At 46.1% G+C, this 15157-nt stretch overlaps 1 protein-coding gene across 13 annotated transcripts in view; it reads right to left on the bottom strand.

Annotated features, from left to right (window-relative positions):
* VPS13D (vacuolar protein sorting 13 homolog D) overlaps positions 1–15157 on the bottom strand; it is a 120697-nt gene that overhangs the window by 38692 nt on the left and 66848 nt on the right. For 12 of the 13 annotated variants that reach the window (XM_083512740.1, XM_083512741.1, XM_083512745.1 and 9 more), the window contains 13 exons: positions 14651–14781; positions 14122–14297; positions 13389–13512; positions 13056–13291; positions 11320–11428; positions 11046–11209; positions 9688–9796; positions 6035–6214; positions 4497–4604; positions 3398–3547; positions 2423–2572; positions 1343–1439; positions 503–651 (listed from right to left, as the gene is read on the bottom strand). In XM_083512740.1, coding sequence (XP_083368866.1) covers positions 503–651; positions 1343–1439; positions 2423–2572; positions 3398–3547; positions 4497–4604; positions 6035–6214; positions 9688–9796; positions 11046–11209; positions 11320–11428; positions 13056–13291; positions 13389–13512; positions 14122–14297; positions 14651–14781 — 1883 coding nt within the window. Of the gene's footprint in view, positions 1–502; positions 652–1342; positions 1440–2422; positions 2573–3397; positions 3548–4496; positions 4605–6034; positions 6215–9687; positions 9797–11045; positions 11210–11319; positions 11429–13055; positions 13292–13388; positions 13513–14121; positions 14298–14650; positions 14782–15157 lie in introns of those variants that run through there. The other variant, XM_083512738.1, reaches the window with a different exon arrangement.

Here is a 15157-nt window from a genome sequence, read left to right as displayed (position 1 = left end):
TCACTATCTGGACACACTGTAGGTTTTCCCATTCATTTTAAGCTGTACTCAGTTTGGTTTCAAATGACCAATAAAAAAAGCAAAGTCTCTGCCAATGATGCTCCAACAGGCTTCCATTTCATGATATGCTTCAGGTTCAAGTCTTAACACCGGCGCACACATTTAGAACGTGAATATCCTAGAGGTTGCCCACTGCTGTCGACTGAACATTCGCCAAGCCAGACGTTTGATCTCATTTGGCAAGACAATCCTCAGTCGTTAAGGGGGTGGAGGGGGGGGGGGGAAGAGGCATGCATTTTATTACCCAATTCTCTCTGGATTCTGCGCTTTCAGCAGATATTATTTTGCAGCCTTCAGTACTAGAAATCTAGCTTTCTAAATACGAGGAGATTCTCAGGAAGATTGCAGATCTCCTGCAGACCACTGCTTATCTATCACCCTGCAAAAAATTATTATGCAATACAGCAGAACACTCTGGAAGGATGGGCCCATGAAGCCTTACCTTGAGATCCAAGGGAAGCTTGCTGGAAGTGAAGACACTCAGCTTTATCTGCGGCACACTGATCTTGAGGTTTTCAAAGTAATATCGCTTCCGCGCTCCACCTTGATCAACCGGCTTTTCGTGAAGGTTTTCATCATAACTTTCAACTTCTGTGTTTCAACAACATGGCACAGGCATTATTACAATAGTACCTGGGGCATCTAATTTGCTGCCATTATGATGAATGAGGACAACTGAAGTAATTACGGCATAAATCCAGGGAGCTTATAAATTAACAGTTTCGGCAACCAACAGTTTGTGCAAAAAGAACTGTGAGTTGCACCCAGGGTTAGTCCTACTCAGAGCAGACCCAAATAAATTAATGGAAGTGACTATCTGAGGTCTATTCATTTCAAGGGGTCTACTCTGACTAGGACTTAGTTGGATGCAATCTTATGAATCCCAACTCAGCTTACTGCTGTGCTTTTTGGTACTCCCACTAATCATCTCCTACTCCAAATCAGATCATCTTTAAATAATATATATTAAAATGTGTGTTGTTTTTTTAATACCCCTTTTCAGGACTGCACTGCAAACTATTCCAACATTTGCAATGTGTTTTGTACAGAATATTTCCAATACTGTCAAGAAAACATTATTTAAGGTCCCTGCAAGGCATTTTTTCAAAAAAGCAAAAGCAGGCTGAAACCAACATAGAGACATATTGGGGATGGATGAGAAGTATTCTGCCAAAATGTTTTCATCTCAGGCTTTCCAGCTCAATGTAGAAAAATTTCCAAGCATTTTTTATTTCCTTTATTTACAGACTCCGCAAGCATGACTGCAGACCTGACAACGTACCTGATTCTGACTGATCACAGCCAAAGAAACTCAGAAGTTTCAGGAGCAGCTTCTCCTCGATTTGGACTGTGAACTTGCCAGCTGTGATCATCAGATGCTGGAACGAGAGGGAGGTGTGTTCTTTTCTATCGCGCTATGCACACAACTCTTTATGAAAGCAAACACAGATCACACGAGGAGTTTGCAATCTAAACAAATACGCTCACAAAAAGACCCGTGACACAAAAACTGTATTTTAAACTCTGCATTCTGAATTTCAGCCTTACAGGGCTTCCACTCGGTAACACACAGATTCAGAATTAATACATGCCCAGAAGGAAGCCTGAGGATTTGTACCAGGTACATATGCCAGGAAGCTGACGAAATGTTAACACATAATACAGATGTTTACCAAAACATTAAACGGGTTCACATTGAATGAAGTCAACTTTTTGTATCTTCAAATAGGTACAAGAAAAAGATAAAATGAAATGTTGGAAGCACTACAGGGCCTACTTGAACCTTAGGGATGTGGTCCCCAACATAGTGCCCACCTATCTGTTTTACTTTTACCTCCCAACTTTGAGGAAGTTCCCTCTTTTGAGATCTGTGCACACACGTGCTATCTGCTTTCTTTGGTCTGCATTTAATTTGTTCTGTATGCGTGTCTCTTTGGGCATTTTGCCTAGTTTCCTTGTGGGGAGGGCTTCTGAAGATCAGTAGGTATTCTGTGAAATCGATTTTTGGTGGTACCAACAAAATATCCTTAGATTTCCAAATATGGCTCTGGAAATCGCCCACCCCCCAAGCTGAGATATCCCTTCTGTAGAGGATTCAGCATAGAACAAATACAACCCAAAACCCCAAGTGACTGGCTCATGGTCCCCCAGTGAGATTTGTGGCTGTGTAGGGATTTGAACTTTGGTCTCCCTGGTCCTAGACTGACCGCACATGTATTCAATTTTTTTTTTGTGCACATCTGTTTTGCTTTGTCTCCAATTCTGGCTACCTGAGGGAGCAATGCCTAGATAGGTACACAGATCCCCTTTCTTCCCAGTTCTGCAGTTCCATAGCCCAAACGATATCCGGTTGTTGGATTACCTTGTATATATCAGTTAAAGGGCTCTTACTGGGAAATTTCATGGCATTCAATTGCAGAGCAGGACCTGTCTCGGTTGCTTCATTTTCACCAGTTTTGGGGGTCAGGAAGAGCATGAAAGGCTGAGTGGTACGAAGGAGCTGGTTGTCCACCTAAACAAGGAGAGAGATGGGGGAGAAGCATCAAGATACCTCAAAGTTGCAAAATGAAAAACAGCTCCTGGTGAAAAACGGTACCCTGCTGTTGATATGTGAACATTTTTACAGGTCCCAAAGTAGATCACAGTTTACACCTGTGTTGCCTTAGTAGGCACACCAAGGTCTTCACCGCTATATCAGTCAACAGCCAAAATGGCTCCAGCTAGTTTACACCAGTTATTTCCCATTGGCCAACTTTAAAAGGTTATAGCATGTCATTTTCTAGCACTGCTAGAGAGTGTTTTATCTGTTTGGGTGCACAAGTGCCACCTGCTGTTTGCACAGACACAATTCAATATTTGGGACTGCTTGGTGAACCAGAATATCCCGATCATTGATCTGGTTCAAGGGCGAGCTTCCCAAGGGAACAGCGACTGCTCTTTATCAAGAAGAAGAAGAAGAGTTTGGATTTGATATCCCGCCTTTCACTCCCTTTAAGGAGTCTCAAAGCGGCTAACAATCTCCTTTCCCTTCCTCCCCCACAACAAACACTCTGTGAGGTGAGTGGGGCTGAGAGACTTCAGAGAAGTGTGACTAGCCCAAGGTCACCCAGCAGCTGCATGTAGAGGAGCGGAGACACGAACCCGGTTCCCCAGATTACGAGACTACCAGACCACAGACAACCAGAGCCACCCCTGGCAATCAGCTGTAACCTCCTCCCTCCTGTTTATTTTTCCTTGCGTGTCATATTCGCATCTAGCTTATATACTTCCGGGACGAATTTCACTCCAAAGTCTTCTTTCTTTTTGTTCTTGTCTGAGAGTGGACCCATTCAGTTACCTGTATATCCTGTATACTCAGTTCAAGCACTTGACCCGTTGACAGCTGTGTGAAATGGACGTTAATGCCGGTGAAGCTCGCAAACACCAGCTCTTCTGGGGCCTTGTTAACTAAAGATAAACCTATTCCGCCTTCCAATTTCAACTGGACCTGCAAACGGAGCAGAAGCAAAATGGGTTGAAAAGCATTCACACAAGCATTAAACCACCAATGTTTCTATTTTTCAACTTGGGGGTTTCAGTTGTCGCCTTCTGCATTCAGGAACAGGGTTCACATCCCCTGGAAGTAAAGTCTGAGGACTTGTAAATTGGGTGTGGGGAACATCAGGGCTGGGGACAAAATGTGGCCCCTAACTGGCCCTCAGGACTGTCCCACACACTATCCCCAGGCCTCACCCCTCACCAGCCCTGCCTTCTGCCATCCTTGAGTGTTTTTGCCTGGGGAGATGTCTCTTTGATACCTCTTGCTTGCCACAGAGAGATGCAACTTCTGCATGCCTTTCAAACAAAGCCAAGAGTCACGTCCATCGCAGTGCTTGCTATTGCCTGTGGCCCCCCAGAAGGCTGCCATGAGGAAATGTGGCCCTTGGGCTAAATAAGGTCCCCCCACGGCTGATTTAAGGAGCCGTTACATTTCTGCATGAACCTCCTTGGCACAAAACACCCGTTTTGCTCCGGCTCTGCACTTTTGCAGTCCGGATTCTGTGATTCATCTGCAAGGGACTCCTGTGTGTTATGAAATGCAACCCCAGCTCTTTTGATTTCATAAACAGGAGTTCCTTGCAGGCTACAGCTTGATCTTTCAGAATTAAAACACTGAAAGTTATCAGCAGTCGAATTTAGACTGTGAGCGCTCCAAGAGAAACTTTCTACACTTCATGATGGGAACTCTCTCTCTCAGATCCAGTCCTATCAGTCTCTGCACCAGGTCTGCAAAGCAGAATTTCTGAAGCACGACAAAGTGCAGCGGCCAATACCTAATTCAGATTTGAAAACGAGAAGAGTGAGTGAGTGGTCCTTGTTACGCAGCTTTGTCTGTTGAAAAAACAGCAGCAACAGAAAAAACCTCCCAACCCCAGATAGCAGCTTTCCTGACTCACTTCCAATTCTTGCTCTGTGTCAGGGTTCTTCAGCTTCCGCAGATCGTGTTCCAGCTCATCCCCTTCGTATGAGAAACGATCGTTTCTGCGTTGGTTGAAGTCTGTTATCTAATACAGAATACACTATTAGGATTTTTTCCCCCTCTACAAGGCCAATGAAATCCACAGGCCTCAAAACAACACCCAGAAACAAAACCTGAAACCTGAAATAGAAAGTTTCAGTAAGAAATTGATGAATCGAAAAGAAACTGGCAGCAACAAGATATCTAATGCAACACTTTGTTCCTAGCTGGTTCTGTATGAACCTTTGCATCTTCAAAGGAGTCCTATATCCGTGTCCCCATCACTGGTAGGTACGTCTGGTGGGGACACAATACAAGGTCTTCTTGGGAGGTGGTACCCAAGCTATGGAACTCTCAGTGCCAAGTGGTCTGCCTGTTTCTCCCTCTCTTTGCCTTTAAGGCAGCAGCAAGGAACTTGTGACCCACATGCCTCAGCAGAGGAGGTCTCCCCATTTGGCCTGTGAAGCAGGGGTTGCAGGCACTGCCAACAAGCAGAGTCTGCAAAGGCTGCTGCCTTTGCAGTTTGATTTCAAACCACATTTGAGGGTGGGGGGTAGAAACAATTTTGCCTGATATAACTGGGTTGTCAGGTGGCCGACAGGTAGGCAGCCCTGCCCACCTGTAAAAATGGCCCAGGGAGAACTTAAGCATCGTGCCCAAAGGCTTCTGCACCCATTTTAAATTGTCATTTTAAAACAAAGTAATTGCAAGATGCTTTTCAGAAGCAGGGGCATTCTTTGATAGTTTTTGTTATCGGTTTCTAATTTATTAGCACCATTGCTATTTATTTCCTGGCTAGTGGGGTTTTTTTGAGGGGGGAAGGTGTGGTCATTGTTTTGTTGATAATCGTCAGACAGCTTTAGGGTCCCCTTTTTGGGTATGGAAAAGCACAATATAAACACTGCTATATTGAAAGATAGCATGGGTACCGAAAGATGCATTAGCTTAATTTGCAAATGTTAAGTCACCATGCCTATGTCTGAAGAACTTTGGCTGAGGCCATTCCCCCAGTGCCTTGTTTAGCAATGCTCAATATATATGAATGCATATATAAACAGTGGGCCTTGGGTGCAGTGGTGTTTCGGCATTTTCTGGAGGTATGACTGGTGCAGACATTACAATCTTTTCAATGGCGCTTTAAGACATTTTTTAAAAATCTGGGATTTTTAAAAACTAATGCTGCTTCAGCCTGCTTTTAGTTTTTATAATGTTTTGCTGCCTAAAAGTTATGAAAGACACTGTGGTTTTCTATTAGCATTCTGTATGACTGTCTATGTTCACTGCGTATCATGTCTGGGTGAAAATCAGTTTAGAAATACTGGGTTGTTGTATTCAATGTCAGGCCAACTTAAAAATAGGCCTGGTGAAATGAATGAACGTGAAGGACTCGGCTCAACAAATGTCAATGGGTCTACTCCAAGCATAACTTAGTTATAGAAATAAATCTCCATGGATCAGACGGAGAATTTCCATCACCTGCAGGACTCTGGTTGGGCCATCTGGAATGACCCTGACTACCAAAACTCCCGAGCCAGGCCTCATTTTCTGATTGACAAACTGCTGTTCCGGTGGAACTGGACCTAACATCTCCAGGGACGTATCGGGTCCAAGAACGACTTCTGCTCCGTCATGTAGCCCTGCAATGCCTCCTTTTGCCTAGAAGGAAACAGGAAACAACAGAGAAAGCAGAAAGAGCTTTAAAATAAATTCAGTGGTACCTCGGGTTACAAACACCTCGGGTTACAAACATTCCGGGTTACAGACTCCGCTAAACCGGAAGTAGTACCTCAGGTTAAGAGCTTTACCTCAGGATGAGAACAGAAATCGTGCGGCAGCAGCAGTGGGAGGCCCCATTAGCTAAAGTGGTACCTCAGGTTAAGAACGGTTTCAGATTAAGAAAGGACCTCCAGAACGAATTAAGTTCGTAACCAGAGGTACCACTGTAGCACTTTCTATTTAGAGCATCTGCATTTTCAAATCTTCAAGCCGATATATTTTAGCTGACTTGAGAACTTTTCCATATATTTTTTGTTGTTGTTGTTTGCTTTGGTAAGGGGCTCCTAGAAAACTGACTTAAGGTCCAAACCTGTGCAAGTTTGCTTGGAAGGCAGTCCCACTTAATTGTATGGGACTTACCTGGGAGTGAATGTGCGCAGGACTACAGCCTTAAAAGGCCAGGTAATAATTCAGCAGGACAATCGGGAAAGGAAACACAATGGGCCCAAGTACTAGTACAATATGCCTGAACCAAATTAACTTTACTGGGTTTTTTCAGGAACCTAGGAAGTCACCTTATACCAGCACATTGGTCCCTCTAGCTCACTATTGTCTTAAACTGACGGCTCTCAGGATTTCAGACAAGGGATATTCCCAGCCCTACCTGGAGATGCCAGGGATCAAACCTGGGACCTTATGAATGCAAAGCTGATGTTCGGCCATTGAGCCACGGCCTTCCACTTCTTTGCAAAGCACTACAAATAACTACATGGAATTAGGGAGGAAGGGGAGGCAGACAGGGCAAATAGAGGGATCACAAATCCCTTTAATAAAGAATTCTGAACAGTGCATCTGTTATAATATAGCTTACAAATTAATTCCAGATGGATAGCTCAGAGTAGGCAGTCTTTGATCAAAGATCTCTGAGTTACTAAAATACACTCCCCCCCCCCCTTTCTCTTTTGGTAAATCAGGTTTGATTCTTAATGACACAGTTTGCATTCTCCCTTTGAAAATCCTTTTCTTGTGGAAAACCAATTCACCGTAATCCTACCAATTTTAAGTTTTTAGCTCAGAGCTTTCCTTTCCGTTAAGCTTCCTATTGTGGCAATCAGTGAAGATCACAGAATTTAAGTGAAAAGGTTTTTGGAAACAAAAGCTAGACAAACGTAAACAAAGCTAACAAACCACACAGGCCATAAACAATTCCTGAAATGCAAGCATGGTGGCAATGATCAAGTTTTGGCAGAACAGGGATGCTCTGTGGATTTCTTTACTTTTCCTTACTGGGCTGACAAGAGGCCGGGGCAAGCAGAGCTGTCCTGTGTTTTATATCCCAATTCTTATGCTGGTTTGTTGAATTTATCAGTCGCTTCTTACAACCGGCAGGGAACCCCAAAGCAATTTGCAGAAAACATTTAATGCAATGTAATCAATATAATGACCCCAATGATACAATGCAGAATATAGCAGTGCTTATAAAAGAAACCCCCCCAAAAACCCCTCAACGTGAGCTGAAAGAATAAAAGGTCCCCAATCCAAACCAAGAATGAACACCTGACAGAGAGAAGAAAATCCAGGTCTCTAGTGCTGTCCTAGTAGATGGGGAAATAAAAGAATGTTTCTGCTTGGTGCTGAAAAGATAACAACGCTAGTGTCAGGTGAGCTTCCCTGGAAACAGCGTTGTTCTGTGACTGGAGGTCCACTAGAGAAAAGACCTGCTCCCTGCTATCTGCCAGACCTCTCTACTGATAGGACCTAGCGGAGGTAAGCTGCACTCTTTAGCCTGTTTTTATTGAGTGAGACGAACCCAGAAGAGAAGGGAGGAAGTAGGGGGAAAGCTGCAATGGATAGAGTTGAAGGGTGGGGTGCTGGGGAGGACAGGCTGTAGCTCCACGGAAGAAGGTCCAGAAGGTTCCAAGTTCAATCCCTGCCAGCTGGGGAGGATGCCCATCTGAAACACTGGAAAGCTGCTGCCAGTCAGTGCAGGCTTCCGACATTTTCAGGCATGCAACCCACCTTTTATCAAAGCATCTCTGCAGTGGGGTGGGGCATCTTGCTGGTGAGGACAGGCGAGTTACTACTACTGACTGAGGTGGCTGAGAACAGTGTGTCACACTTTTTGCTTTGGCTGCAGATTTTGGCCACTGGTCATGGATGCTTTAGCTTAAGAGTCCTTGCATTGCAGGGGGTTGGACAAGGTGACACTTGGGGTCCCTTCCAATTCTACAATCCTTATTTTTAACATAGTATTTGTCAGGCGGTCGTGCCCACAGATCTGAGCTTGGATCAGGCTGCGACTCAGCCATCAGTCTGGACCCACCTGTCAAAGAGCAGTGGTGTGGAAGACAAATGGCCCGAGTCGACATAAGGCGACTCCCTAGGTTTCCATGAAAGCTCTAGGCAAGACATTGGTTCAGAACTCTTGCCAGAGAAATCTGTTCCTCCCCCTGCACCCGGCTGGGTATGGAGGGAGAGAAGAAGATGGGGCTGCAGAAAGAGAGGAAGAGAAGTAGGTGGCAAAGAACGAGAGGGAGATTGGTTGGGAAGGGGAAGACCTCACTCTTCCCTGATGGTCTCTTAACTTTGACCCCTGACCAATAACCCCAAGGGAATGTGTCTCTCAAAACAAGAAAGGTTCCCCATGCCATCTATAGCTCAGAATGACCGTGTGTGTTAAGTTAAGCTGAATGGGAGAGTGACTAGTCCAGGGCCACCCTGCGAGTTCCAGAACACAGCTCTCCCACCCAGCTCTCCACATTATATGGCTGGTCCTGGGCTACCGCAGAAAGCTGGCGGCAGTTAAAAAGCCTTTGTCTTTGAGCTACTCATGCGCTGCAAATAAAAATCAGGCCTATGGATCAACCCGTACCTTTGCCCTGGCAGAAATGTTCCAATGAAACACAGAAGTTGGATGAAATAACGCCCTGAAGGCAGTGGGTGGCTTGTGGCTTACTGAACAGATTCCTGGGATTCCTGGTTAATTGTTGTTGTTTTTAATAGATCACAGGGTGCAGAAGCTTTTTCAGCCCTAGGGCCGCACTCCCTTTAGGGAAACTGTCTGGGGGGCCACGTGCCAAGGCCAGAGGCAAAAGTGGGCAGAACAAAGAATGTAACGCCTTACTGTTGTGCAGTAGAGAACTTTCTACACACACCCCATCTCCGTCCTCCACCCGGGCAAGCAAGAGACATTTTCATAGGACCTTTCCCAGCCAGGCACAAATGGTCAAGGAAGGTGTAAAGCAAGTATGGATGTAGCCCAGGCAAAGTCCTAAGGACCAGACAGAGAGGCCTGGAGGGCTGCATCTGGTCCCCAAGCCCAGGGCTTCCCAGCCCCATTACGAGGTTTTACAAAGGGCTGGTCCTTGTTCACCTCGAGAGACATCCAGGGGGGAAAAACACCCAATGCCAACCTGAACGACAAGCCCGTGCATGCCACAGACGAGCTTCCCATCCCGAAAACTCCAGGTCTGTGTCGTGCTACGCCGCCGGTCTGGCTTTCTCAGCATCAGTGGTTCATACCTGAAAAAGCAAAACAAATTCATCTGTGCACCATTTGTTTCCCTCCGGGTTTTTTTTAAATGATCTGTGCATTTTACTTTATTTCATTTCCACCCACCCACAATGCTAATTTACAGAAAGGCTGTTGCCCTCTGATGAGCAGTGGGATGCACTGTTTTTTGGCAAGTAACGCCAACATCTACTCACAGAAATTTGCTAACACAAGAGGTAGCGACAGACATCAGCTTTAAAGCTACTGTTTACCTACCTCTCTTTATCCTGCACCTAGTCAAGCACCAAATTTCAAGGGCACATTCCAACCAGGCAAAAAAAAAACATAAAACAAACAAACAAAAAAACCACAAAACACTCAAGGAGGGCACAAAAGAGGAAAGGGAAAGTGTGTGTGGCCTTAAAGGTAAAGGGACCCCTGACCATTAGGTCCAGTCGTGACCGACTCTGGGGTTGTGGCAATCATCTCGCTTTATTGGCCGAGGGAGCCGGCGTACAGGAGGAAGAGTTTGGATTTGATATCCCGCTTTATCACTACCCTAAGGAGTCTCAAATCGGCTAACAATCCCCTTTCCCTTCCTCCCCCACAACAAACACTCTGTGAGGTGAGTGAGGCTGAGAGACTTCAAGAAGTGTGACTGGCCCAAGGTCACCCAGCAGCTGCATGTGGAGGAGCGGGGAAGCGAGCCCGGTTCACCAGATTACGAGTCCACTGCTCTTAACCACTACAGCTTCCGGGTCATGTGGCCACCATGACTAAGCCGCTTCTGGCGAACCAGAGCAGCATGCTTTCAAACTGCTAGGTTGGCAGGAGCAGGGACCGAGGAAGGGGAGCTCACCCCGTCACAGAGATGCAAACTGCCAACCTTCTGATCAGCAAGTCCTAGGCTCTGTGGTTTAACCCACAGCGCCACCCGCGTCCCTCCATGTGTGGCCTTAGGCCTGATTTAAAGGCCGAACAAGTGCCAGCTTCATAACTAGTGCATTTTCTTCCTCTGCCCAATTTATTTTTCACCCTGCAAGAGTGCCCCTCCTGACAGCAATAATGCAATTACATTTTGGGAAGCAACACAGAACAACTGGTAAGGCAGAATTATGTGTGTACAGTTTGGTAATAATCCATCACTAGCGCACCAATGCACCATCAATGACATGTTGCAGGATACACCTGCACTTTGGCAATAAACTCTGATCCCAACCTCCTTCTGTTAACACGAGTGAGCTCCGCATTAGGAAGCCGACTGGGGTGTTTGCAGACCTGTTGTCTGTGACGGCAGCCAGGCCTGCGATGTCCAGGATCAGAGAGGATTCTGTGGAACGGGGAGGGGACGGCTTGTTCGGATGGTGAGGAACCGCAGAGCCCTCGTGGCAAAGCATCCCGGTGCCCGTCATCCTCCACAACTGGGAGCGCTTCCCCGGCTCCTGAGAAGAAAACAGCAGCGAGGAAGAGATGGGATCACAAGCACCTCAAGGCGCCCGCTTTTGCATTCAGAACGAGGCAGTTTCTCTCCACAGACCGTTGAGCTTCATACCTTTTTCTTTAATATGACTCTCTGTGTCTTCAGAGAAACATCCAGGACAAGTTCAGCACAATCCACCTCCTTATTTGAAGCCACGGGCCTCCCGGTTTCTTCCTGCAGTCTAGAATTGGAAGGAAATCGATTAGGTGCTCATGCAGAGAAGGGTTCCAACACTCAGAAGGAGCAAAGATGTTTTAATATTATCAAACTTCTTACAAGTAGTGAGCAGAAATGTAACTTTTACAGGAAAGCAAAAGCACAGGCAATTTTTTAAAATCCTCCCGGTAGTAGCTGCAGAGGCTGCCCATTAGGGCAGATGGAAGTGTGCCCCACCAGTGTAAGCAAGCCTGCCTCCCAGCTTACATTTTAAGCCCAGGGGGTTGGCACTACCTGTCATTATTTTCCTCCTTAGTCTCCGTGTTGCCTATGTGGAATTCAGCAGGGAAGAGGCAGATGGGACGAAACTAGAACTAGCTGCCAGTCATTGCCACTGGCACCACCTACTGTCTGGGCTTCTCCCCTACCCGTTCCAGTAGGGATGAGCTACCACTGAATATTATTGTTGTTGTTGTTGTTATTAATTTATTTGTACCCCGCCCATCTGGCTGGGTTTCCCCAGCCACTCTGGGTGGCTTCCAACAAGGATTAAAAATACATTAAAACACAGTCATTAAAAACTTCCCTAAACAGGGCTGCCATCAGATGTCTTCTAAACGTCAGATAGTTGTTTATTCCTTTGACATCTTATGGGAGGGTGTTCCACAGGGCGGGCGCCACTACCGAGAAGGCCCTCTGCCTGGTTCCCTGTAACTTTATTGTGCCAGAAGGCCCTCGGCGCTGGATCTCAGTGTCCGGGCAGAAGGTTGGGGGTGGAAATGCTCCAAAATGTTTCTGAGCAGTACAGGGCTAGAAATGCCTTTCCTTTGCTTCTGGTTAGTGATGTGTGACTGTATAACTGTATAAATGTATAACTAAGAAGTTTGGGCGCACCACATTACGATACGCTGTAAGGGATAGTAACAAGCAAAGACAGGCAGGCCCCTGCCCCAAGGATGTTACATTCTGAAACATCAACAGTGGGGGAAGAAAAAAATGAGGAAGATTCATGATCAGGGGACGAACAGGAGCAAGTGCAGTTCTGCAGTCTCCGTTTTAAATGGATTTCTGCTTCAAATGGCGATGTTTCCTAGTTTCACAGAATGGTAATCGGTGAATCAAATTGCTCACTTTCAGCCCAAGGTGAGCATTATGACCCCATAGGTGGCTCAGAATGGAAACTGAGCCAAAAACAGCCTCTTTCCCACCACCACAGTGTCCTTCCTACTTCCCCCATGCCTTGAATGCTGCTGTGGTGTTATTCCAGGCACCCTAAGGAAGATCTTCAACACTGCCTGTGCTGCTTCTGCAGTCTGGGGTGGGGGTGGGGGTGGGGGTGGGGAGCTTCCACTGTAGCAGCCACTTCCAGGTAAGGAGACTGGGCTTGGGGAGACTTAATACATTCTAAATATGTTACCTAGTTATGAGTCCTGTTATAAGCTCCTCCCACAATAAAGCTATCAATAGTTCTTTTGTAAAGCGTGCTCATTTTAACAAAGTGCCTTGTTCTGCCTCTGGCCTATGAACGGGAAAAGCATTCTTAGGCTGCAGTCCTAGAACTGATTTTTTTTTTTAAGCTGCTCCGACAGCCATTTGGTTAAGGGGGGGGAGATAAACGCTGCAAATAAATGATGTTTAAAAAGAGAGCTTACCCTGAGAAAGTGTACGTTGCAGCAATATAAATGAAGTTCTCATAATAGAGCTGCTTGCTGTCTTGGAAGTCATCCATGCTGCAGCTGATTTCGGAGGAGCCAGCTCCTTTGACGGTCAGGGTTATGTAAGGCAGAAGGGTGGGCTCGTCCCAGGCATAATCTAAAGAGGTTGTTGGCTTGACTTCCGTGCTGAGCCGTGGTTCTGCAACACCGTGCTGAGCAAAGACGATCGGGACCTAGAGCAACGGGGATGTCACAAAGGGGTGAACCATTAGCACCAAGTCCCAGAAACGTTTTTGTTACAGGCCGTTATGCTACGAAATGGTCCGTCACCTTGGAAAAGTTGTCTATGCGGAACGGGGGTGGTAACTGGATGGTGTCGCTGAACGAAACACGGTATGTAGCTCCCTTCAGAGTGATCTCTACTCGTAGAAAGTAGCATTTCCCAAGGGTGTCCCTGCAGAAAACAGAACCAGTCTGGTTAGTGTCACAAACCAGGAAAGCACCTTGCAAAACCAATAGGTATAAGTAATGGCTCACAGTTTCAAATCCTCATGAAGGTGAGAGCTAGAAATCAACAATGCTTTCACATGCCGGAATACCTGTCCCAAATATTGGCACATCCAAAGATAATGGGCTCGCATAAATTCCAGGTGTAATGTGAACTTAGAGTTAACTTAGAATCAATGCACTGTCAATGAAGAAACCTAGATTTGTCTACTTTTGCTCCAGGGTTGTCAGAGCCCAGGGACTGTCTGGAAGACAGAGGTCATGGAGAGGGAAACTCCTAAGGTCAAGCAAGCAAGGCAGAGTAGATCTGATAAGGAGGGAGAAATCACACACACAGCTATCAGCCGATGGGCAGTATATCTGTGGTTCTCTTTTGCCTGACTTTCTGGAGCTCATTTTGGAGGAGGTGGCTATAATAGATAGGAATTCCCTGCTCTCTAGAATCACGATGGTAAGCCCATGTCAAATTCTGTCTTGCACAACAACTACTAAGGAGTATGCCTGCACATGTGCTTTAGATGTATTAAAGCAGCAGCATCCACACGACCGAAACTACCTCATGTTGATATGGAAGGAATTGTTTTTGTTGACTTCAAAGCCTCCAGACCAAATGCAGTTTGGGACATCCATGAGCCGGACGCAAAGCAACTGGTCGTAATCGTTGCGCGGCCAGTGGAACACGACACTGGAGCCAGGGAGGGTGGAGATGTAGCCATCTGGGTTTGATGTGCCCTGAAACAACATGCATCAGCCAACAGCATTTACCAATAACCATTTTGCATGGCCCCAAGGCGAGCAATCAATTGATGGTTTTCCTTAACCCACATAAAGAAAACACAGGGCACGCCTAAATGTTAGTTAGTACAAAAAACAACCAGTCTACCTGAAGGACAGATTTCCTTTGGATTGGCATTATTTACATCAACACCACATGGTGCTCTGTCCCTGTTCTGCGCCCAGTACAGAGTCCTTCCACTGCCAGGCCCTAGAGGGCTAGTTAACTTATTGAGGGCTTATTATACAAGGCTGGAAGACTCTTATGCAGTAACACTAAAACTGCTTAGAGGGAATGGAAGCTTTCTTACCTGTCCCCTGGCAAACGCCCGCTGTGCAAAGGCAAGCTTGTGCATGGATTTATTATCTAGCAGGTAGCGAGGGGCAAACGTTACCATACAGGTGTCAATGTAGCGACCTCTGCCCTTCTTGACATCGATACCTGGTAATAAATACAGCCACAGTTAGAACATGTAGCATCTGGGGCTCCACAGCCTTAAAAAGAAATTTAGGCATTTTATTGATTTTCCCAACAACTGGTATTCAAGAGCATTACTGTGACTGGCCATGGAGGCAGAGCATAGCCAATATGACCAGTAACCATTGATAGCTTTCTCCTCCTCCATGAGTTTGCCTGATCCTCTTTTTAAAGCCATCAGTCGGCGGCCATCCCTGCCTCCTGTGGGAGTGAGTTCCATAGGTTAGCTATGCGTTGCAGGAAGAAGGACTTTCTCTCTCCAATCGATAGGGGTGGTTTAGAAACAGTGGAGTTGGTCTAATAAAATATGGTTTATCAGTAAAAGTACTATGCTGCCACA

This window comes from Podarcis liolepis (genome assembly GCF_965112155.1).
Source record: "Podarcis liolepis genome assembly, chromosome: 7".
Taxonomy (NCBI): domain Eukaryota; kingdom Metazoa; phylum Chordata; class Lepidosauria; order Squamata; family Lacertidae; genus Podarcis; species Podarcis liolepis.
Note: the sequence above shows the minus strand (reverse complement) of the source record. Positions and strands in the feature narration are given on the sequence as shown.